This window comes from Tachysurus fulvidraco, chromosome 13 (genome assembly GCF_022655615.1).
Source record: "Tachysurus fulvidraco isolate hzauxx_2018 chromosome 13, HZAU_PFXX_2.0, whole genome shotgun sequence".
Lineage (NCBI taxonomy): Eukaryota > Metazoa > Chordata > Actinopteri > Siluriformes > Bagridae > Tachysurus > Tachysurus fulvidraco.
In genome coordinates this window covers 6,534,840-6,560,210 of record NC_062530.1, presented here as the reverse complement: position 1 = coordinate 6,560,210, position 25,371 = coordinate 6,534,840, and the positions used below count along the sequence as shown (strand labels likewise).

The 25,371-nt window shown below is 38.8% G+C and overlaps 1 protein-coding gene across 1 annotated transcript in view; it reads right to left on the bottom strand.

Annotated features, from left to right (window-relative positions):
- Positions 1–740: 740 nt before the first annotated feature.
- Positions 741–25,371, bottom strand: part of ttc9b (tetratricopeptide repeat domain 9B) — a 32,976-nt gene continuing 8,345 nt past the window's right edge. The window contains exons 2-3 of the mRNA XM_027176076.2: positions 2,653–2,835; positions 741–1,474 (exon numbers count right to left, since the gene is read on the bottom strand). Of these exons, the coding sequence (XP_027031877.1) occupies positions 1,380–1,474; positions 2,653–2,835 (278 nt within the window). The 3' untranslated portion in view covers positions 741–1,379. The remainder of the gene's footprint in view (positions 1,475–2,652; positions 2,836–25,371) is intronic.

The following is a 25,371-nucleotide window of genomic DNA, read 5'->3' as shown; positions in this document are numbered from 1 at the left end:
GCTAAAGCCACTGATCATTTAATGTGATCATTTAATTTCTTTTCGTGTCTGAAAGATATTTCTTGAAATTTCTCAAGAATCTTGAATTTCGCTCAATTCATAACAATGAGACGAGGATGAAAAATGGACAACGTAGCCATGATGTGCTAGTCTTATCATTAGTGGTACTTGATATCACATGGCACACAGTAATACAGATGTGACTAGTATAAAGCATATGAGTGCTATAATCTTTTCCTTTGTCTTGAAAACCCTGCAGGATATCTCATGTCTGGAAACACTGTCAATGGCAAAACTCAGAGAGGGCCAGGGCCTGACGTTCTACTGAGGAATTAAAGGAGATCAATGACGTGGGTTCACGAAACAACTGTTAGCTTCAGGGCAGCATTTGCTTCTTGTTTTTTTTTTTTAAAGACAAAAACAACATCACAAACTTGCTTAAACAAATGCTACTATTGTACAACGAGCGGCGAAAGAACGCAAATAGAACTTGCTCGAAATCGAAGGACGAATTAGAAATGTTAGAATTAGCCCTTAAATTGAAACAGTTCAAAAAAGATTAAATATAGCCGAATTTGAGAAAGACAGAGTGCGACGGAAAGAAAGAAAGCAAGATAGCAAGAAAGCAAGAAAGAAAGAAAGAAAGCAAGAAAGAAATAATAGAAAGAATAGAAAGAAAGAATAGAAAGCAAGAAAGAAAGAATAGAAAGAAAGAATAGAAAGAAAGAAAGAAAGAATAGAAAGAAAGAAAGAAAGAAATAAAGAAAGAAAGTAAGAAAGAATAAATGAAAATGCAGGCAAAGAGATCAGTAGTATCCGGTGATACGGAATTGCATTTTCTCTCCTGCTCCCTTCACCCAGGAAGAAGGAGGTGTGCGATGGAGTGCACTTAAGTTTGAAGGTCATCTGCTTAATCCTAGACCCTAGTTATCATTTGTTTCTGTGCAGCGCTGTGGCTTTGATATGTGTGCTCTTTTATAGTTAAAGATGGTGGCCATACAGTAATACACCTCCACCTCTCTATAGCTACACTTCACTGCTCGATCACCTCCCCAATACCGTAGAAGGTCCTTTATCAGGTCCGTGTGAATTTTCCTACAGACTTCCAGTGATTCTTGTTGCTTTTTTTTTTCCAAATGGTTTTGTCGGTCAGTACCTGGGAAACTGAAAGCACCGGGGCGGTTTGGTTTTAAAGGGACAGAGAGGATTCAGAGCGGGAGAGCTGAAGAGTCGAGGGGCGTCTGTGCCGAAAGCAGTCCGTCTTGACTAAAGGGCACAGTACAGGGGTCCTGGTAGTCCGTAGTACAAGGGGTTTAGAAGAAAAAGAAGGGAGAGATTTGTGGAGAGGATGGCCACATAAACAGAGGAATGGGCAGAGATTAACCCAGAGCCTCTTTGTTGCTTTCCCGCACTTGCTGACTGCTCTTGCTCATCTTCATCTCCGTCAGCTGGATGTATCGCAACACGTTTGTGTCTGCAAAAGGGAGGGGGAAAAAACGTCAGATCTGGGTCAGTATACATATTTGAGTGCATAATTTCTTTACTCTTAGGACCAGAGGGTTTAAATAGGGTTTAATCTGAATTTTCAAGTAAATTTAGGCCCAGTATACAATTACTTAGCAATTTATTAGGAACACTACACTAGATTCTAGATCCCAAATTCTTCATGGCATGGATTGCTCATGATGTTCAGATTCTGCTTCATGTTGAAGACATTCCTCACAGATCCGTTGACTGAGAAGGCCACCGAAGAACACTCGAACTCTGTCTGCTGTTGTAGCTCATCCGCCTTAAGGTCTGACATGTTAATCTGACCACATGCTTTTCAGCTCACCACAACTACAAATACTACAGTGACTCGCTGTAGCCTTTCTGGCAGCTCCAACCAGTCTGGCCATTCTCCATTGACCTCTCTCATCATAAAGGTGTATCTGTCTGCTGAACTGCTCCTCAATAGGAGTTTTTGCTTTATTCCACCACACTGACTAAACTCTAGAGACTGTTGTGTGTGAAAATTCCAGGATTAAGCAGTTACTCAAACCAGCCCATTTGGCACCAGTCATTGAGATCATCTCCTCTTGATGGTTGATGGAAAGTATTTTGAGCCTTGTATCTCTGCCACATGTTAGGTTGATTAGACAACTGCATACATTTTTTTAAATGATTATTTAAAAATATATATGTTTTACCAGCAGTTAAACTTGTACTGTAATTCTATTCCTCCTTCAGAGCAAAAATGTTTTCCAAGTGTTCACAGAACTAATAATGAACAAACAGAATTGTGTTATTCGTAGCAAGACTTTTTTCCCCCTAAAATATGGATCCTTAAAATAACTCTGTCCTTCTCCTGCCTTTGGAATAGGAAAGATATTATCTCAGGAGCTTAAACACTGCACAAATATTTTGCTTACCTAGGCAGCTTCCTCCTAAATAGAACACAGAGACCCAAAGTTGTAAACAGTAATATAATGTAAGCCCTTTAAAATTTGTTATTTGTCTGTTCTTGTCCATAAAGGAACATCTGTTATTTGGTCCACACCAGAAACATAGATATTTCTATATTTATTCCTACATGCATACATGATTATGAACATGATTAACTATATATTACTATATATATTAACTCCTCTGTTTAAATAAAGCCTACTGTACCTGTAGGTTCACGGCTCTTGGCATCGCGAAGGTAGCGCAGGGCGCAATCGTAGTCTCCCAGATGGTAGAAGGCGATGCCGGCACGGTACATGGCTTTGAAATGGTCCTGCTGATGACCAAGGACTTTCAAACAGTACTCCTTCACTCTCTCATAATTCACCAGCTCTGACTGAAGCAAACATGCTAGAGAGAGAGAGAGAGAGAGAGAGAGAGAGAGAGAGGATAAATAAAAAAAATCACATTTCACAATCTGCAGTTATTAATTTCTTTAATTATATTGAATTTAAAGGGACCATGATGATACAATACATACATAGAGAGAGAGATGGAGATGGAGAGAGAGAGAGAGAGAGAGAGAGAGAGAAAGAGAGAGAGAGAGAGAGAGAGATGGAGAGAGGATAATGATAACATTTTGTGTACTTAAAAAAAATTTAAACGTGCAGTTAATAATTTCTTTAATAATATTGCAATTAAAGATGCCATAATAATACAGTACATACATTATGAAAGAGAGAGAGAGAGAGCGAAAGGGAGAAAGTGAGAGAGAGAGAGAGCAAAAGAGAGAGAGTGAAAGAGAGAGAGAGAGAATAGGATGTATGAACAGAAAAGTGCAGAATAGAAAATAAAGCAAATACCAAAATAATCTTATTTAAATTGAATAAGAAGAAAGAATGAATAGGCTGTAGAGTCATTGTGTGACTTTTGTGTGTGACTTTTGTGTGTGAGTGTTTTTTCCCTGTACAGCAGTCATTAGTTATAAGGAAGGTTTGAGAGCTGCAGTTTAAATGCTCTCTGTCTCAGACTGCAGATACAGTATGTTCATTATCCCAGCATGAAGACCTAATTGCACCTTTTAGCGTTTGTAAGATAAGCAACAGAGCTTGAGCTAAACTGTTTTATCTGCAAGTATGTTGAAAAAGATGATGTCTTTGTTTTTCAGGGATGAATATTTAAAACAGAATAATGAGAATATTATGATGAATCAATGGGAAAAAAAGGTTTTCTAATCTTTAACTGTACAGTTTTGCTGAACATGTGAATATCGGAGCCTCTGATTCTGGCTGAGAGTCAGAGTCGAAGCCAATAGTCTGGTTTATTGGGAACCCAACAGTTTTCTGCTGTTCAGAGTTCAATGTGTTGTGCTTTCTGAGATGTTTTCCTGCCGACTCGAACCCGTCTGTCCATTCTGCTATGGTCTCTCATCGACATGACATTTCTGCAGAACGACATCTTACTGGATGATTTTTGTTCTTCATACCAATCTGTCTAAAATCTAGAGACGTTTTAGGAGATCAACAGTTTATGAAATTCTCAAACCGATCTCTTTATCCCCCAAAAAGCATATGGTTAAAGTTACTGAGATCACTGTATTTCCCTATTCTGGTTTGAATATTTACTCTATACTTATTGCCCTGAATCTGCAGGATATGATGCATTACACATGACTCATTGGATAATTGCGTAAATGTGCAGGTGTACAGGTCTTCCTAGTGAAGTAGAAAGTAAATAGATATGAGGAAATATTCAGATTAAATTATGCTTGTATGTAGGTACATTTATTTATTTATTTATTTATTTATTTATTTATTTATATTGGGGGGGGGGTTTACATGCCTCACACCTCCAGGGTTCTCCCCATACCTCTGGGGTTTCCTCCGGGTACTCCGGTTTCCTCCCCCCGGTCCAAAGACACGCATGGTAGGTTGATTGGCATCTCTGGAAAATTGTCTGTAGTGTGTGAGTGTGTGAGAGAATGAGAGTGTGTGTGCCCTGTGATGGGTTGGCACTCCGTCCAAGGTGTATCCTGCCTCGATGCCCAAAGACGCCTGAGATAGGCACAGGCTCCCCGTGACCCGAGAAGTCAGGATATAAGCGGTAGAAAATGAATGAATGAATGAATAATAATAATTATGTTGGCTTTGTAGAAGCCAACATTGTTTTCCTATTTAAGCTTAAACCAAAATTTATAAAATTTAATGAGGCCTAGGACCTTCGAACCACATGCACAAAATTCGGATATGTTGTAGGCCCTGGTCTGAAGTTTGTTGCTTTTTCTTTTCTAAGCGATCCAAGTACCGGTACTTCCGGTACCGGGTCTCAAAATGGCCTTTTTTCCCATAGACTCCCATTATAAACTTTGGAGGTTTATAACTGGGCAAGCTTTCGAACTATCTACACCAAACTCGACCAGCTCCTTTAGGGTAATACTCTGAACAAACTTTTAAATTGGTGTACCGATTAGCCTTTCAGTTGTGCCGCAGCCCTACCCCCAATATATGCAAAATCAAAATATTTTTACAACATGGACATGTGACATATCAAAACACTCAGAACAATGAGGGGAAATTCCTCATGTGCATTCTGATGACATCACGTGATGTCACATGATGTCATGTGAAAATAAAAAATTTTGCACAACATGGGCATGTGATACATCAAAAAACTCAACCCAATGAGGGGAACTCCCTCAGGAGTGTTCGGATGACGTCACATGCTCATCTCCACTTGCTTCCAAATGTTTTGGCATCCTATCTTTATGTCCACTTGAATCCAAAAGTAACACTGACCCTTATGTCCACTCGCCTCCAAAAAACACCAGCCTTTGCGAATACTTGCCTCGTCAAAGCCAACATCAAAGTTTGTCACGACAAACTTTACAAATCTAGTTATTATTATTATTACTGTTATTATTATTGTAGTATATTATAATATATTATTATAATAATATGCCATAAAGTTTCATTTGTACTTCAGACTAATTTGTAAACATTACATTATATATTGGTAATTAAACTGGTCTGAATTTTGACTGTCTATTTTGCATATATATATATATATATATATATATATATATATATATATATATATATATATATATATATATATATATATATATATCGCCATTTTGCATTTATTTATTATTACTTTGTACCTGTAATAATAAAAATAACAATGTAATTAATTTATTTAATACAAATGTGTCATGTGTTTGATTCATTTTGAGTGTAATTCATTTCCGTCATGATAAAGAGCTTTGAAAACCTGTGCCGTGTGACATGCTGTTAAACTCTCTTGCTATTTTCACAGCATTATTATCTTTAGGATATTCTACACTAAATACAGCAAGAGCAGAATAAGAGCAAAATACATCTATGTCGGAATTCACCAGATTAATAACAGCCGGTCTAAAGCATTTAGGTCATTTTTAAAAATACTCGACAGCTGAAATCCCATTTCCTACCCCATTTCCAAGTTCAATGAATAAAACATTACAAAGGAAAAATGCTACAGCTAATTAATAGCTGTGTGAAAGGGTAAAATTAGATGCATTGGACCCTGAAAGAACATCTGCACTGGGTTCATGCTCGGTCCCGTGTCACACATTTTAAACAGAGTGAATTGTCCTTAGTGTGTGTAATTCTGTTGTGTAAGAAGTTTGCAATCAGCAAAAGGGGTGGTATGTGTGTGTGTGTGTGTGTGTGTGTGTGTGTGTGTGTGTGTGTGTGTGTGTGTGACAATTTTATTTCTTTGTATGTAGCTACTGAATTTTCTCTGGGACGAATGAATGAATGAATGAATCTCTGTCTGTCTGTCTGTCTGTCTGTCTGTCTGTCTGTCTGTCTGTCTATCTATCTATCTATCTATCTATCTATCTATCTATCTATCTATCTATCCTGTGTCCACGTAGTTTGCATGCTCTCCCTGTGCTTAAGGGTCTTTACTGGATACCCCAGAATAATCCCCCAGACCAAAGAAGTATTGTAGTGGGTGAATGTGTGTGTGACTGTGAATGGGAAGTCATGGCCTAATGGTTAGAGAGTCTGACTCGTAACCCGAAGGTTGCGGGTTCGAGTCTCGGGCCGGCCACGACTGCATAAAATGGTTGCCCACTGCTCCGGGTGTGTGTTCTCGGTGTGTTCACTGCTGTGTGTGTGTACTTTGGATGGGTTAAATGCAGAGAACAATTTCTGAGTATGGGGCGCCGTATGTCACGTCACTTTCACTTTCGTGTGTCCTGAGTATCCACTGTGTTGTGCCCTGAGTCCCCTGAGAGAGTCTGCAGGAAGCCTGTGGCTGTATGTAGAATAACCGATCCAGAATATGGATGTATAGATACTGTAGATAGATGGGTTTATCTTCAACTTTGTCATATTTTGGTAATTCTGTTAAAGATGTATACTATGTTTAGTTAGTTATTTGCATTTGGTTTACCCATCATGTTTATCATCAAGAAAATGGTATGCACACATTTCAATCACATCTAAAAGTATAATTATTCTTTCAATATAATAGATTATGAAATTGAATGCTGATTATTCTCTTTCTCCTTTAAGCTTTAAGATGATAGTAGGCTATTGATCAGATTGGGTTGTCAAATTGTAGGTAGTGTGAGCTAATTTCTTCCACAGCCATTGTGTGGATTGATTTCACGTGATGTTTATTAGCATTCATATGAATTGTGCATCTCTAAATGGCCTTGTTCCCTTTAGTGAGTCACCGGTGCCAACCGAGTGCCTGGCAGACTGACACAGGTCTGACCCTTGCCAAGGTTAATGTGTGTAAATGCGCAGTGCGCAGAGGACAGCAGAGCTTGCTGACCACTGCATGGTGCCACTTTCTCTCTTCCTTCCTTCATTTATTCCTCTCTCACTCCTCCACCTATTGTTCCATCTGCTACTGACAATCAGACACCTCTTTGAAATGAGCGAGCGAGAGCAAGTGTGTGTGTGTGTGTGTGTGTGTGAGAAAGAAGGAGAGAGAGAGAGAGAGAGAGAGAGAGAGAGAGAGAGAGAGAGAGAGAGAGAGAGAGAGAGAGAGAGAGAGAGAGAGAGAGAGAGAGAGAGAGAGCATTCATACTGGAGATCTGTGATCACTAATCTAAAAGAAGGTGTGTGTAGACATTTAAAACTACTTAACATCTGCACTCTGGACTGAAACAGCTGTAAGATCCAGATACACAACTGAGGAAAACATTTTATGCTCCAGCAAAAAAAAAATGCAGAATATAAATAAACCTAAAATTCATGACACACTTTATATTTAGATAATTGAGCAGCTGAAAAGAAACAAGAACAGAAGAATAGAATGAACCACAACACAACCTTACATGCAAGAGCTAAAGCATTAGATCGTTACAGACACTCATGACAAATCAGTCAGTGGTTCTACAAAATAAATGCAGACATGTTTGGATAATAACTGCACAGATCGCTGGATATTAAGAACATATTCTACTTAATTTAAATTTTCATTACAGAGCTTTAAAAAAACACAACTGAACGCAAATCCACACTAAGGAAAACCATTAGACGTGATGTTTCCCACATCACACAGTCGAGCATACGACCGATTCTGTCACACCCTTCTCAGGAAGAACATTCCAGACTACTAATTACCCCAGCCCTATAATCATGGCACTGAGTATTTGTGAATTTCCCTTTTTTTTTCAGTGTGCTTCATGGTTGTTTGGCCACTTTGCTCAAAAACCTTTGTATTTGTAATTAAATGAAATCTGAATATTTTCCACTTGCAGTTTAATAGATTTCATTCTGTCTGCACAATTCCTGTGGTCAAATAAACAAATAAAATAAAATAAAATAAAATAATGGGGGCACGGTGGTTTAGTGGTTAGCATGTTCGCCTCACACCTCCAGGGTTGGGGGTTCGATTCCCGCCTCCGCCTTGTGTGTGTGGAGTTTACATGTTCTCCCCGTGTCTCGGGGGTTTCCTCTGGGTACTCCTGTTTCCTCCCCCGGTCCAAAGACATGCATGGTAGGTTGATTGGCATCTCTGGAAAAATTGTCTGTAGTGTGTGATTGCTTGAGTGAATGAGAGAGTGTGTGTGCCCTGTGATGGGTTGGCACTCCGTCCAGGGTGTATATTGTCTTGATGCCCGATGACGGCAGAGATAGGCACAGGTTCCCCGTGACCCGAGAAGTTCGGTTAAGCGGTAGAAAATGAATGAATGAATGAATGAATAAAATAAAATAGTTAATTTATTCTTGAATGAATGAATCAATTTATGAAATAATCAACTAATTAATTTAATAAAGGCTCAGTAAAGATTTTTATTTGTCACTTACACAGTTTTATAAAGTATTTATATATAGTATCTTAAATCAATTTGCAGTGAAATGAAAAGACGATGCACTAATTATAAAAGGAGAAAAATAAATAAATAGAAATAATAAGAAGGAAAAAGACATAATATAATGTAAGGTGCAATTATGTTACATGTAGTAACAGTTGAGAGAGTGCAAACATTACAACATGTAAAGTGATATATTAGCATGTCGGTAACATTAAAGTGCAGTGTGCTGAATGTCAGTGGAGTAAATGAGTCTTTATGGAATCCTTAGTGAATCTTAAATAACCACTTCATCCTGGTCAAGTTCTTGATAAAGCCACAGCTTATCTTAGGAACAATCCTGGAAACACACCGTGAAGCACCTTTAACATTTGAGCTGGTTGAACCATGAGTACTGGAGATTTTTGTGCTGATATCAATCATGCTTCGTATAGTATATGTAGAAGAATAAGTCTTTATTTTGTCACGTATAATTATTTCTTTCCATATCCTAAATTTAAAGGTTGGGGTCAGAGGACAGGGTTAGCCATGATACAGCACTCCTGGATCTAAAAGGGTTAAGAACCCAACAGAGGCAGCTTGGAGCTTGAACCCTGATCCTCTATTCAACAACCAAGAGCCTTAACTGCTTGAATCACCACTGCCTTGAGTGGGATGTAGTTTGTGTTGAAGTTTATACTGTTTATAATGTTGTTAATATGTGTACTGTATGTGTGGTGCTGGTGCTTGTCATTTTACTATGTTTTAATATCTTAATTATGCTAAAGCATATTTGAAGTCATTTCAAAGTTTCCTGTGAGACCGGAAACTAGTTAACTAGCTAGGGGACTTCATATAGCCATATATTGTCATGGACGGATATATTGTCCACTGACATTTTTACATCAAATTAACGTCATTTTTAACTAAAAAAAAAAAGTCACACATTAGCTGTTAATTCATTTGAATACAATTGTATTTAATGTGATTAGGAATTACATTCACGATGTATACTATTCTGATAACAGGCTATTGATAATGTAGTCAAAAAGCTTCTGCTGTTCAGCAGATAACTGCCTAGTTCATTAAAAGCTCAATTATAATTAATAAAATGTTTGTGTGAAATATGGATGGCCAGATGAAGTGATTAGAAATACAAGAAGATGCTACTTATCTTAGAACTGAGTCATTAAAAGAGAGTCGACTCATAATGAGTTAATTTTATTATGTGATGCTAATTCGTTACCCGCCAAGACGCATTAAACGTGATGGTGCTGCGTAATGGCAGTAATGATGATGTGAGGGAGTCTCACACTGCGTTAAAGAGAAACGTTTTTTTATAACAATATAGTAAAATAAATGATTTTTACTGAAAAGAAGAATCAACGATCCTAAGCCAAACAATCACATACTCATGTATTATGGGTTAATTAGCACTGTGTCATGGATTATTTATTCATTAATTAATTCATTCTTTTGTTTCATCCTGGTCAGAGATAACAAGGCGGATCCGGAGTCCGTCTGGATCCGGAGGCAGGTATGAAGCAGAAAGTGATAATTTGGAATAAATTTTAATTAATTAAAAATTAAAGAAGAAATATTGTGTGTATAGATGACATTTGTTCCAACTTAAGTATCAGTATCAGTTAGATAATGAAGTCGCATGTATGTGAAACCCTAAAATGTAAAACTCATGTTAAGATCTTGTGAGACAAGACCATCAGAGCCAGAGTAAGGAAAACAGGCGCTGTAAACAAAACACTGTTTGACCACAAATGTATTTCTTAGTTATTTGTTGTTGCAGCTGAATCTGGTGTCCTCCATTGTAATTTTAAATAATAATTTTTAACTGAAACACTTAACTGTAAATGTAACATTGATTACCCATTTGCAACGTACAGCAGCTGAGGTCATTTCTGCGTATTTTCGTGTCCCTTTCTCAGATGTCGGTGTCCTGTGATGACCCCCAGTGGGAACTACATGGGCCTGGTGAAATAGTAAACGCTTGTCAGCTTCAATCTCATCCTCACATCGCTCTCTCTCTTTTATCCAAACTGCTTTAGGCTCCCCGGATCCTGCTAAGCTTCTCCTGTATTAGGTTACAAACCATAAACGCCTAATGGATCCTAACTCTTATTGTAATGTCTCGATTTTTCTCATTCTCTCTGCTCCACCCGAGCTTCGGTGCATATGCGCAAACTCAAAGCACATGCACAAACATGCTGCAACAGACTAATTTATCTCATAAATGGATAGGGCGTCACAATGCGGATATGGGGAATTGCACTTAAGCGTGAGCTGAGTGAAATAACGATGGCTTTGGGGCCACCCATTAATGGGTCTACTGCACTTTCATCTGCAGCTCGGGCCAAGATTACAACACAATAAGACTGACGAGGAGATCCGAGAATGCTAGAAGTGGTCAGCCCGCTATGGCAAAAAGTAGCACTCTAAAGTGCTCTAACTTATGAGGAAGATTGATCGAAATATTTAAAGTCTAGAGAGGATAAAGTTAGGAGCACTGCCTTTCTCCCTGTACATCAAGCACATCTGTGTTATATGGAGTTGAATCCCACATGAGGCCTGAAATATTCTCTTAACAGGTGCAGAAACAGGTGAGTGGTAACAGATGCTCAGGATTTCCTCACCTCCTGCTATTTAAACAATGGATACTACAAAACCTTCTGCATCTACAACAAAGGCTGTAGCTACAGTATAATTGGTAGAAGTACATGTGTACATGGAGGTTTCCATGGCCCATGTTTTCGAGTGAGTGAGTGAGTGAGTGAGTGAGTGAGTGAGTGAGTGAGTGAGTGAGTGAGTGAGTGACATACGGCTAAGTTCGGTGACCCATACTCAGAATTCGTACTCCTCATTTAAACCCATCCAAAGTGCACACACACAGCAGTGAACACACACACACACCGTGAACATACACCTGGAGCAGTGGGCAGCCATTTATGCTGTGGCCCCCTGGGAGCATTTAAGGGGGGTTCGGTGCCTTGCTCAAGGGCACCTCAGTTGTGGTATTGCTGGCCCAAGACTCGAACCCACAACCTTAGGGTTAGGAGTCAAACTCTCTAACCATTAGGCCACGACTTCCCCCCATGCAGCATGAGATGCATGGTTGCGACTGGTGGGACAAAAACATCCCTAAACCCTGGCACACCTCAAAGCCAACGGGCCAGTTGAACGCAGACATTCCTGTTAGTTCATCAGCATAAAAGAAAAATAATTCTCCAGACCATGAGGTGGCATTAGACTGTAACCGCAACAACAAAAGGCCCCCCCCCCCACCCTATTTGGTAGAAAAACGTGTTAAGAGAGAATAAAAAAAAAATTAAATGCTACTTGAGTAGATGCTCTGTACGGCTGAATTGAAGAGAACCTTCCAGTATTATTGAGCTGCTGTTGGATGCACAGTATATATAGCATATGTTTGGCTAACCCTGTGTTTTCATATAGAAATCTACACAAGACAGGTTCCTTTCCTCAAACGATATAAAGTTTAACCCTTTAAGAAATCTAGATCCGTAAACCAGACGAATGTCGACAGCCGAAAATGGCGCTTGACTACGTTACCTACATCACATGATCATGTCACATGTCTCACAGAGCTCTCAGCAATCCTTCCTAAGTCCTGGCTTCTGTAGGCTTCATTTTCAGAATGACCCATACTCAGAATTTGTTCTCTGCATTTAACCCATCCAAAGTGCACACACACACAGCAGTGAACACACACACACACACACCGTGAACACACACACCCGGGGCAGTGGGCAGCCATTTATGCTGTGGCGCTTGGGGAGCAGTTGGGGGGTTCGGTGCCTTTGTCTTTGCTTTATGTTCAGGTAAATATCCAATATGTTTGTGGTACTTGCTTTTTGGCTTTTCGGTGTTTGTTTTACAGTTTCAGTAAAATCTGCAGTTCCATCCTACGTAAATCTGACACCAAACAGAGCTTGAGGAACTCTGTCCTAATGCTTTTCTAAAGCTGTTGCAAACGGTTCGGGCGATAGCCAAGCAAACTGACTTGGCTACTATTTCTATGCCACAATTTTTTAAACAGTCTACTCAGCCATTTTGTTTCTCTACATTACAAAATTACAGCTAGCTATCAGACTGAACACGATCAGAGCACACTCAGTCTCTCTCTCTCTCTCTCTCTCTCTCTCTCTCTCTCTCTCTCTCTCTCTCTCTCTCATTCAGTCCTGGATGAACAGGTTGACGACTGTTCCCAATGCAGGAATAGTGCCAACGTTGTGAAAAAAAACAAAACTTCGAACACCAGTCACTGTGATGTATCAGGGCTTAAAAATCTAAATACTCAGAGAGAAAGAACGATGACATAAAGGGTGAAAAATAGAGACAGGGATGCTGGGTACAAAAGGTGTGGCAGTTTAGGGAGTGTAAGACCTAATCGATTATATGCCCTCTTCCTGCAACATCCATTTCCACTTGACAGCACTGCCCTGTCACTGTCCCTCCACTGCTTTCTCCTCCCTCATCTCCCTCACCTTTTCTCCTCCCCATTCCTGCCTCATGGCTTCTTTTTCCATGACAGGTCCAGTGCCCGCAGTGATAGTGGAGCTAATTTAATGCCAGAGTCACAGCGTCGCTGATCACCTTGCTGTCATTCAGGAAGTAATTAGTTCTCTGGGAGCTTAATGGCTGATGCAGGGACCATCATTCTTCCTGATGTCTCTCCTCCAAATGCTTCCTTCTTTCCCCTTCTGGCCTGTTATTTTTCACGTGTCCTTCCATTTCCCACACCATACCGTACATCTCCACTCTCTCCATGTTAGGCACTTCCAGTATTTCCTTATTAGTCTTAAACACAAATAAGCACAGCATGCTCTGTCCTCTATCCCATCATCTGAGAGCTTTGTGTCCTATCTTAACCTGACAGAAATGTGTCTGTTCATTTACAGGGCCCCTGCGTGTCTTACTGCATTGTGAGATTGAGTAGCTATGTTTTTTTCTGCAATAGCGCTTTATTCACACATTGTGCAGTTGATGCAAATGGTGTCTCATTGCTTGATTTGAAATGGTGTTTAGTTTTCTTAATAAGAACTCAAAAAAGAAACATTCATTTAACAGAGCCCTCGTTATGTCAGCTGACTTGCAATTGTATTACAAACACTGATAAACAGTAACCCAACAGACCATACTTCTTCTGATCTTTTTGGTATTTCAGAATAAAATAGAGAAACTAGCTCCACTGTGTACTACTATTCACTCATTTATTCATTTAGTAAGCACTTTATCCCGGGTTTCAAATATCAATATTTCCAGGTATCTTTAAATCATGTTTAATATGAAAATGGTAAGAAAATTTCACTAAAAGCCAATAACAATAAATAATAATTCAGCAGTGTCATTTTCTCTTATCCATCCATCCATCCATCCACTCATCCATCCATACAGAATTTTCTGAACCACTTATTTTACACATGGTCCAAGGGAACCTGAAGCCTATCCCAAGATCTTGGGACATACTGTAAGATACTGTATAGGAAGGAATCCAATCACACACACACACACACACGCACACACACACAACACACACCTGTTCACACACATACGTATAAAGAGACCAATCAGTGAACAGTGAATGTTTTTTGGACTAGGAGAAGAAACCTCAGAAGCACAGGGAGTATCTTGCAGAGGTTGGAATCAAACTCCCAGCACTGGTAGTACAGCGTATGCAAACCACAAGGCTCACCACTAAGCTCAATTAAAATTCACAAACGGCTTTTCCACATGATTTCCTTCAAAAATCCAAAGCAAACCAAATCAAATAACCTGTGGCTATTGTTAATTGCAAGTACCTACCTATTAAATGATAGCGAGCTATAAATCGCTATTTATATCCAAACATTATAGTCAATTTCTCACTAGTCATTTTATTATGACATCACATTCTTAAACTAAATAAAAAACATCCTGATAAGCCTCTTGCATAGAAAACAGCCATCAAGTACATTATAAAATGATATGATTATAGCTTAGTGTTTGTAATAAATAATATCAGAATTGTGTATTCGTTTACGATAGATTTTCAGCGACACTGAAATAAGACAGAAAGAAAGAAAAAAGCAAGCGACCAAAAAAAATGAAAGAATAATCGATACTTGGATGTGAGATTGGATGTCAATACTTGGAGTGTTTATTTGTAGTCGCTGACCCTGACGCTTCGTCCTGACTGCCTGATGCTATTTATTTCAGGTTTTGTGTTTAGCATTTCTGATTCTCCAGCGACTAATCACCAAGCCGGGAAATGACGTCACTGTAACCTCCTGTAGGCCGCGAGTTGACGACACAACAGTAGCTCAGTAGTCAAAAAGAGTTGATATTTGAGGATAGCACCGTGACTGCATATATAATTTAAGCACTTCTGCCCTCTGTGCTGAGGGGCACTTCCTGTGGTGCGTTCGACAGCCTGTTGCTAATGCGCTGTCACTCAGTTCACTGCTACTTGTAGGACACTGCGAGAATCCTAAATCACTAGACATTGCTTGTGGTTGTAGACACAACCGATGCATCTGCCCCTTCAATGTTTCTCTTTTACCCCTTTCTATCTTTCTCTCTCTCTCTCTCTCTATCTCTCTCTCTCTCTCTCTCTCTCTCTCTCTCTCTCTCTAAGCGAGTGAACCATGGCTAAGGTCGCAGTCACATACTGCCAAACAGCACCAGCTCTGAAGCTGCTGCAGAACTGCATAGCAACACCAGCTCATATCCATCATAATATTTTTCCATATTTATCACTCTGTGCTGGCTTTCCATCTTTCCTGCATCTGTTTTGCCCAACTTTCTGCACTCTCAGAATATCGAACCACATCAGCGTGTTTGTTTATATGAGGATGATTTACAGGATGCATGACTCAGCTTTCCCATAACCGCACATGGACGGCTGCAGCACACCAATCACATCTCAAACAGTGCGTGAAGTAGAGCTGAGAAGATTCACCGATTCAGATCAGTGCCCTGCGATCTCAACATTTACATGACAGTTAATATCGCCTGATCTAGCTTTTTCAGGTGACAAAGATAATACTTTAAGCACAGCTTTTTTTTTAGTAATACTGCACTATTATTTAAAAAAAAAATATAAGCATTAAAGATTTAAATCTCTTGTTCTTTTTTCCTTAATGCCCTTCATTCTTGTTTAGTCTTTGTCCCTGACAGTCCTGACAGTCCTATGGTAAGAGCTGTGGGCTTTTTATCTGCCAATGAAAGATGTGTGACCTCTGTATCTATCAGTATCAATGAAATAATACCGCCACATCCCAATTCTATCCGTCCTAAATATTATCCGAGATTAGAATTAGCGTTTCCCACGTTGTAGTGTGTTTGCTTCCTTTCCTACACTTTTGCTACACACTCAAAGGTATGTACTTGTTCTTCACAAAAAGATACATACTGTTAGTGCACATTCAGGGCTGTGAAGTGTCAAGCATTGAGAATCAATCGCATCTCCCCTGGAGTTCTTAGTCGAGCCTGTCACTTACGTATTAGCCAATCAAAAAAAAAAAAAAGAGGCTACACAATACACAATAGCCAATCAGAAAATAGCACTATCTGGGTCAGATTTAACGCAACAACCAATGAAAAAAACAACATATTCATTAGAGAGGGTATTTTCGATGGTCGGTTTGAATAAAACCTCAACACGAAACAGCTTGTCTCTGGACGGGACATTGTCCTCAATCATGACACTAAAAATGTCTGGGCTTGAGCCGAACTGTTTTATATGGGAGCAACATTACAAATGATAAAGGAGTCCAAAAAGGCAGCAAACACTTACAATAAACACCACAGTAATAATCTCTCTCTCTCTCTCTCTCTCTCTCTCTCTCTCTCTCTCTCTCTCACACACACACACACACACACACACACACACACACACACACACACACACACACACACACAAATTAATAAATGGAAATTAAAAATTATTTTTGTATTTGGTTAAAATCTGGTCATTGATCCTTACCAAACACAACTCCCTGATTATTGTTTTTTATTTGTTTGTTTGTTTGTTTGTTTGTCTGTCTGTCTGTCTGTCTGTCTGTCTGTCTGTCTGTCTGTCTGTCTATCTATCTATCTATCTATCTATCTATCTATCTATCTATCTATCTATTTTGGGGGGGGGTTAGTAATAGTAATTAGTAGTAATAGTAATAACAATTAAATAGTAAAGTAATTCCTATATGGCTTCACTATGAGCAAAATAGTAATGACATGACTTAAATACTAGAGCTAATTAACATGAATGTGAGTCAGATGCAAAGCAGTAATGTCATGTTGGTGTCGTGATTATGTGGCTGATGGGAGACGTACGCTTGCACTGATTTGTCATAACCATAACACTAGAACTGTTAAAAGGTACAGGTTATATACACTGAAAGGACAGTCTACAGTTTTTTAAAGTTAGCTTGAAAACATTTCAATTAATCTTGACAGGAAAATTGTTAATAAGCGATTCGCGATGCTTTCTGTGAGCACCATGACACTAGACATATGTACAAGCTGCACCAATGCACAAGGCAACATTAATGACTCATGTAAAAACAAAAGACTTGTGGAAGCTTCTCGGTGTCATTCCTCTCTACCCACGTTTCTAGCACAACAAGACACCATAGTTAATCAGTATGGGACCTGAGACACTCTCATGCTTCTGATCAGGCAGAAAAGTAGCTTCTTAGTAGCCTTGACTTAGAAATAAATAGTTCGACTTTTTCAGTCTATCATCGCTAAGTGCTTATTCAATGCCTTCAGAAGATTTTAAACAAATCTTCAAAAACATTTATTAACCTTTAAACCCATGTTGTACAGACCCAGCAGTATAAAGAATAATAAAAACCCAACCCAAAAAGCAAGTAACACCATCAATGTGGGTGAATGTGTTTCTGAAGCCTGTCGATGATAGCTCACACTTCTTTTTCACTAAAACTGGCACGCACCTCGCTGAAGAACACACTCCACCCAGGGTGCTTATTATGCTGCCTTCACGCAATTACTGCAGCCTCGCCTTGCTTGTCACGTGCCGACATTTAGTGGATGCTTTTGTGGGATCAGTTTTGCATTTCTGAGAAGTTCTCTCTTGTTCTGTTCGATTGCTTTGCACAAGGCAAGGAAGAGCAGGTGTTTTGCTCGGCGTACACTGATTGCGCTCACCGGATGGCACATAATGCTCATTACCAGCCCCGATGCTCATCATCCATGGAAACCAGATTCACATCAGCCCTATTTGCATGGATTACCCACAGTGCCACAGGGATCGCTGTGATAGTGAAAGAAAGCTAGATTACTCAGTCAGATCAGCTTGTAAAGAGCAGGGCTCATGCAGCCACAGAAGCAGACTCCAGGCATGTTTTAAGAAGGATGGATGAAATATTAATGGGGTATCCCTTCAACCGGCTTCCCACAGTTCCCTCAAACACACTGCGCACAAACAGATCAGGCTGATCTACAGACCTCTTCTGCATTATTCATACGCTCGTGACTCCATTCCCAATCACTGCTATAAGCAATGACATTGTTTACAACGCGCCTGCAAAAGTGGCTTGTATCTTTGCACTGTTTGAACCATGTGGGACTTGTTATATCCATACACCGATCTCTGATAGCAGAGTGGAGCAGAGTGAGAATGAATGGATTCTTGATCAGATTTCTTAAAGCATCTGAAAGCAAATTTAAAAACACTTTGACTAAAAAAGTCTGTATGTCCTGGCATCTGTCACTAGGTGCTCAGAGAAATGGAGATGTCTACGTTACTATCCTGAGGCGTGTAATCAGCAACTAAACAATTTAAACAAATGGATGGTCATTCCATGCATGAAAAAAAGGATATTTTGATGAAGTAGGCCAAGGATCTTCAGTGTGGTTATATATCTTAAATATCATCTAGTACAGCACACTACATGGATGAAAGTGTAGCAGAAAATTTTTTAGCATTCTAACATGCTAGCTGGAGTTTGCATGTTCTCCCCGTGCCTCGGGGGTTTCCTCCGAGTACTCCGGTTTCCTCCCCGGTTCCAAAGACATGCATGGTAGGTTGATTGGCATCTCTGGAAAAATTGTCCGTAGTGTGTGTGTGAGTGAATGAGAGTGTGTGTGTGCCCTGCGATGGGTTGGCACTCCGTCCAGGGTGTATCCTGCCTCGATGCCCAAAGACGCCTGAGATAGGCACAGGCTCCCCGTGACCCGAGAAGTTCGGATAAGCGGTAGAAAATGAATGAATGAATGAACATGCTAGCTAACATGTAGCTGTACTCTAACCAGGCTAACTTGTCCTATTAAGCTATGTTAGCTATGCTAGCTTTTGATGTCTGCCTGTGTTTATCTGTTTATCTTCATTTCAATTTCTAAACTTACCCAACAAAATCGAAAAATCCAGCTGCATTCAAAGCTAATCCTCCAAATTCAGTCTTGCTAAGTTTCTTAATCCCCACTGAAACTTTCTTGGCTACTGGGCATACGCATGTATTTGAAGGGAAAGATTTTACTCCTGAAGTTTGCAGGCATGGCAAGAACTTTGCATTAGAGGTTTTAATAAAAGAGAGACTTCCGGTAATGCTCCACTTAGATACAGACTGAATCTACATGAGAGCAGGACTTACACACCCAAAGCGACTTCACTTTGAGTGCCAGGGAAACATTGTATGGCTTTCTGGAATATCAGCACTTTCTAAATCCCTGTTTGTCTATGAAATCCACTGAGGATTGGACTACTGATATACTCAAATTGGAAAGTATTAACTGTGTTTTAAGAAAATTCAACCTGAAGGCTCACATTAAAGGTATTCCCTATCGAAGAACTAAAACTTTTCTAGGATAATCTAGTGTTTTAAACTTGATTCATGTGTTTTGCCATGTTGTGAGTTGTGTTTGTAGTCTATGTTAAGTAGAATTACAGCATAGCTTTAATCATTGATACTTTGCTTTCTTACTTTGTTTGCTTTCTTAATAGTTCATACAGGGCTCTCAAGTTTTGAAGACAGGCAAGCGTGACTAACCCAAACACAATACAACCAATACAAAGTATTTGTTTAATTTCGATTTATTAATTGTGTGTGTGTGTGTGTGTGTGTGTGTGTGTGTGTGTGTGTGTGTGTGTGTGTGTGTGTGTGTGTGTGTGTGTGTGTGTGTGTGTGTGTGTGTGTGTGTGAGAGAGAGAGAGAGAGAGAGAGAGAGAGAGAGAGAGAGAGTTTGACTGGTGTTTATTGTAAGTGTTTGTTGCCTTTTTGGACTACTTTATCATTTGTAATGTTGCTCCCATTTAAAACAGTTCGGCTCAAGCCCAGACATTTTTAGTGTCATGATTGAGGACAATGTCCTGTCCCGTTTCTTGTTGTTTCAAACCAACCATCAAAAATACCCTCTCTAATAAATGTTTTTTTTTATTGGTTGTTGCGTTAAATCTTACCCATATAGTGCTATTTTCTGATTGGCTATTGTGTAGCCTCTTTTTTTGATTGGCTGATAAGTGTCATTCCTGCCCGGTTCCAAAGAACACAGCGGTGCGGACTGATACATTTTGGGCTCTGCAGCATATTAAATATATGATTAATAGTCAAAAAGTTTTTCTGCGTGAGAAATACGATGTGTGGCGGGAGAGCGTGACAAAAGACCCAAATGCGTGTCTGTCACTCTCAATGCGTGACACTTGACAGCCCTGTTGATATATATATATATATATATATATATATATATATATATATATATATATATATATATATATATATATATATATATAGTACAGACCAAAAGGTTATACACACCTTCCAAAAGTTTGGACACACCACCTTTTCAACAGGACAATGACCCCAAACACACCTCCAGGCTGTGTAAGGGCTATTTGACCATGAAGGAGAGTGATGGGGTGCTGCGCCAGATGACCTGGCCTCTACAGTCACCGGACCTGAACCCAATCGAGATAATTTGGGGTGAGCTGGACCGCAGGGTGAAGGCAAAAGGGCCAACAAGTGCTAAGCATCTCTGGGAACTCCTTCAAGACTGTTGGAAGACCATCAGGTCGCTGATCAGGAAGTTGGACATGTTTTTAGGGCTCGCAAAATCCTTGTGTACTGTAACAGTTGCTCCCTGAAAAATCCCAAAACACACTGCAAAATCTTGTGAGCATCAATGCCCACTATGTTCCCTTGACATATGTTCCCTTCCAGTTCCGTGGAAATGGTGTCACATTTTCTGAAGACTCACAGCTTGAAACATAGTGGGTGAACTCACAGCCTTCAGCCTTACTTCATCTACAAATGGAAGTAGCTTGTTATCATAGTTGTAAAGTTTTATATTTTTTAACTTTATTTGACACATTAATATTATAACTGATTCATTGTGATATTATAATAAATAATAAGTGACTAGGTTCAGGATGGTAAGATGTATTTTTTTTTGAAGTGTGATTTGTTTTACCTGAGACTACAAGGATGCTGATTTAATCATTTCTTAATTTTTAAGGGAATCCAGATTTTTAAGGGAATACATTTCTTGCTTCATCCGTTATACTCTTATACTCTATAGTATGTATAAACTTAGTTCGTACTGTTTACCTATAAAGATGCCTATGGTGTATCTTTAAAGTTTTACCCTAATAATCGTCCCAAATACGTAACTTAAAATCTTTTTAAAGGTATTAAAGTTCCAGGTGAAAGTAAATATTAAAGGTACAAAAGAAAAGAATACCACCTCAAGGAAATGCACATATTTCTGCAGTATTATCTGATCTATTTAAACAGCACATGGTTATTAGTGGAAAGAAGGCAGGGTCTATATTTTTGGAACTATGCAAGGCAGTACCTTAAAATAAATAAATAAATAAATAATTTACCCTCAGGAAAGCAGCACTTATGTAACCCACCATCACATGCTGTTAATGTCCCTTTTGTTTTCTCCTGAGACCACAGCATTATCATAGAGTTGATGAGAGGATTAGATTTTTTCTAAGATTTTATAAGAGATCATTATAAATGAGATGTTCTGAATGACATAAGGTTCAAAAGCTTAGGTATAGTTGCAGAGGAATAAGAGCGGGCTTTCGCTTGGTGTTCTCCAGGTGGGAAACATGTTGTGCTGCTGACCTGAGGTGTTGATGTTAATGAGAGAGGAGATGCAGGCTGTTCTCGTTTGACTCGCCTGCCTCGAAACAGGCAGCGATGCACTGGAGCCTAAAATACAAGACGAACACCTACACATGCCATTGCCAAGACATCCAGCAGAAGCTCCACAGAATAAAAACCAACACAACATTGTGGTTACGGCAAGATGGTTTGCAATTAACAATGGAATAATTAAGTTTTAATTTCAATCATTCCAGGCATGTTTAACACATTATTAGTGCTAGATAGATAGATAGATAGATAGATAGATAGATAGATAGATAGATAGATAGATAGATAGATAGATAGATAGATAGATAGATAGATAGATAGATAGATAAATAAATAGAACGCTTTTTCAAAACGGTCAGGGAATTTAAAGTCACCAAGCAACACTGTAATATTTGCTGAAGTTCTCACTCTCTTTAGTTGCATAGCTCTGACAACGGCAGGAAAACATTCAATCAATCAGGACACGGATGTGCCTCTACTGTCTTGTCCTTGAGGTTACCTATAATTTTAGGAAGGCTTCAGAGGAAACCCCGAAGGAGCAGATTGCATATATTTTAATGCTGAATTTTATATTTCAGCTTTGGGGCTCCCAATTGACCTATCTTTGTGAGATTGTGAATTTAAATTGCAGTGATGACACAGCTATCTCCGGCCAAGAATCAAACAGTGCATATAACTGTTTGGCTGGGAATTGCTCTTTCCTCTGTTGATTACACTGAGACTATCCAATCGTGGCAAACATGGCCATTTGTGTAGGAGGGAAGATAGAGTCTGCCCATATCGAATGGCAAATACAGGTCAAGTAACTATGACTAGTAGGGTCAAGTGTCTTCACTCTTTAACAGGATGTAAACTATCTGTCAAGAAAGGCTACAAATAGAATTAAGCAATTCTATTTTTCTCAAAGCACATTCAATTAATAATAAGGTTATTGCTCTATTTAAAACTATACCTGGCCTCCTTTCATCCTGCTTCTGCATAGAAGTGGAAAAAAAATAATATCTGACCCATATTCCCTCCAGGAGAAGAAATATTATTTCCCGCAGTTAGATCTCTAGTGGTATAAAAAAAAAAAAAAAAAAAACCTGTCTTCATTTCAAAAAGAAAAGAAAAGAACCCCAATCTAATAATACAAAAAAAAAAAAAAAAAAAAAAAAAAAACATGCTTAACATTATACTGTAAATTAGTCCTGGACTAGTGGTCTGGTCTATCTCTATATATTTGCCCAATGACTGCAATTCAAAACCCTAAATTTTAACATGGGCCAAAATTTAGCTTTGCACAAATAACTGCTAAGAAATTAAATTGACAGTGCAGTTTGTGGGTTTAAGTGTGATCAAGTTGCTCTATGTTATTGTAAAATAATAACATGGGCAGTCATGGCTTAATGGTTAGAGAGTCTGACTTGTAACCCGAAGGTTGTGGGTTCGAGTCTCGGGCCGGCCACAACTGAGGTGCCCGTGAGCAAGGCACCGAACACCCCCCAACTGCTCCCTGGGCGCATAAATGGCTGTCCACTGCTTCGGGTGTGTGTTCATTGCTGTGTGTGTGTGCACTTTGGATGGGTTAAATGTAGAGAACAAATTCTGAGCCATACTTAGCCGTATGTCACTTCACTTTCACTAAAGCCTGTTCTACACTGGGTGTGGCTTGCATCAGAGTATTGTAAGCATGCATTACAATGGCAACAGATATCATAAAGATTGTTAATCTAACAAGATTTTCACCTCTACAAACACACTGTGGAACAATTGACCCAAATTGTGGATAAAATATATCTAAAGTAAATTCACCTTTTGTGACAGTAACATACTTCTGGTGAAAAATATTCTTAATTGATGCTCCAAATTAAATAAATTATGTAGCTTAGTGTAATGATGTTTGCCAAAATATATGTAAAATGTAGGTTTCCATATAAATGTAGGTTTCTATGCAAACTCTACACACACAAGGTGGAGGCAGGAATCGAACACCGACCCTGGAGGTGTGAGGCGAACATGCTAACCACTAAGCCACCGTGTCCCCCTATACTGTATGACTATATGATAAAGCATTTTCAATCTCTTTCACTCTTATTCTGTTATTTAAAGCTAAAAGTTTCTTCAAGCATTCAGGCCAACAAAATTGGTAGCTCTTGGCAGCTCTCTTGGCCTTGGTGGCCAACACCATAAAAAACAAATAGCATTTAAATGCACCAAGTATCTACAAATCTAATCCAAACTGTAATCTCTCAATTTAAGACCTGCAGTAAGTGACACCACATTAAAATGATTTATTTACTTAATCTGTTAATGGCACGTTTCCCTCAGCACACATCTGGCACTTTGTTAGTGATAGCTAGTGAAGATGTCAGTGTCTAAGCTTTACACATGCTGTCATCACAAAAAAATCGGTTCTCAGATGACCGGACTGTAACTAAGGAACAGATGACACTGAAGACAGAGACGGGGTCATTTTGAACTCATGCAGCTTAGGTTATTTACATGTTAAACACCGTTTGCAAGGTTAAATGTCCAATAATTGTTATAAATTAATATGATTATTATACAACACAAGCACAAATTAATTAAAAAACACATATTACTCTATATAACTGTTTCAAACCAAATGAGATTTTTTTTTTTTTAGTAACACATTTAGAGCAAATAACTAAAGGTAATAAAACCCTGCACTCCAGGGAAAAAGCCCAAATTGGAAAAATATGGAGATTTTAACAAATCATTTGTTAGAAAATGAGCAAGTATTAAACAAATGCACTCCTGAGACCTCCAGTGCCAATGTTTACACGATGAACAGTTTGGGAAGAAGATTAAAACAGATCTAGTGAAAAATCTCACTCAATAAATTCAGTTGATAATCAAGTCAATAAAAACCTGTCTGGAGGTTTAACCACATGGTTTGATCAGGTGAAGAAATCAAAAGGAAACACTATCCAAAAGTGTTATTTTATCTATTGGTTTAATCATTGCTAATTGCCGGAGACTAATAATTTGTTGTGAAGATCGTCGGCTTATTATTTGGCATTTTGTGCTTGGCTTTATTTTTCATTAATATATATATATATTTTTTATACTAAGGAGATAGTGAAGATAGTTGAACTGAGTGCACTTGCCTAAAGCAATATCTCTCTTATGAAGGATAGAAGAGAAAGCATTTTACTTAGTAACCCTAAGTAAGTCTGTCAAGATCCTCCTCAGTTGTTATTTATACAGCAAGTGTTAGAGAGATTTCATATCTGATTATGCAGTGCTTCATCTCACAAACTGGTGGAAATGCAGACCTAGGAAACACACTAGTATGGCTTTACATAGAAAATGTAATGATTTCTACAGTATGTTTATGGTACTACTGAAACTATCGGTCTTACAAATAAATGTTCATTTAAATAAACCTGATTTCCAAAAACATACAAATTTGTTGACAAGAAGAACCAAGTTGAAAACAGATGAATTCTGATGGAAGTTTGAAAAGCTGAAAAGCAAACTCCAGTGATGAAACCTACCCCAGTGAAGGCTAGA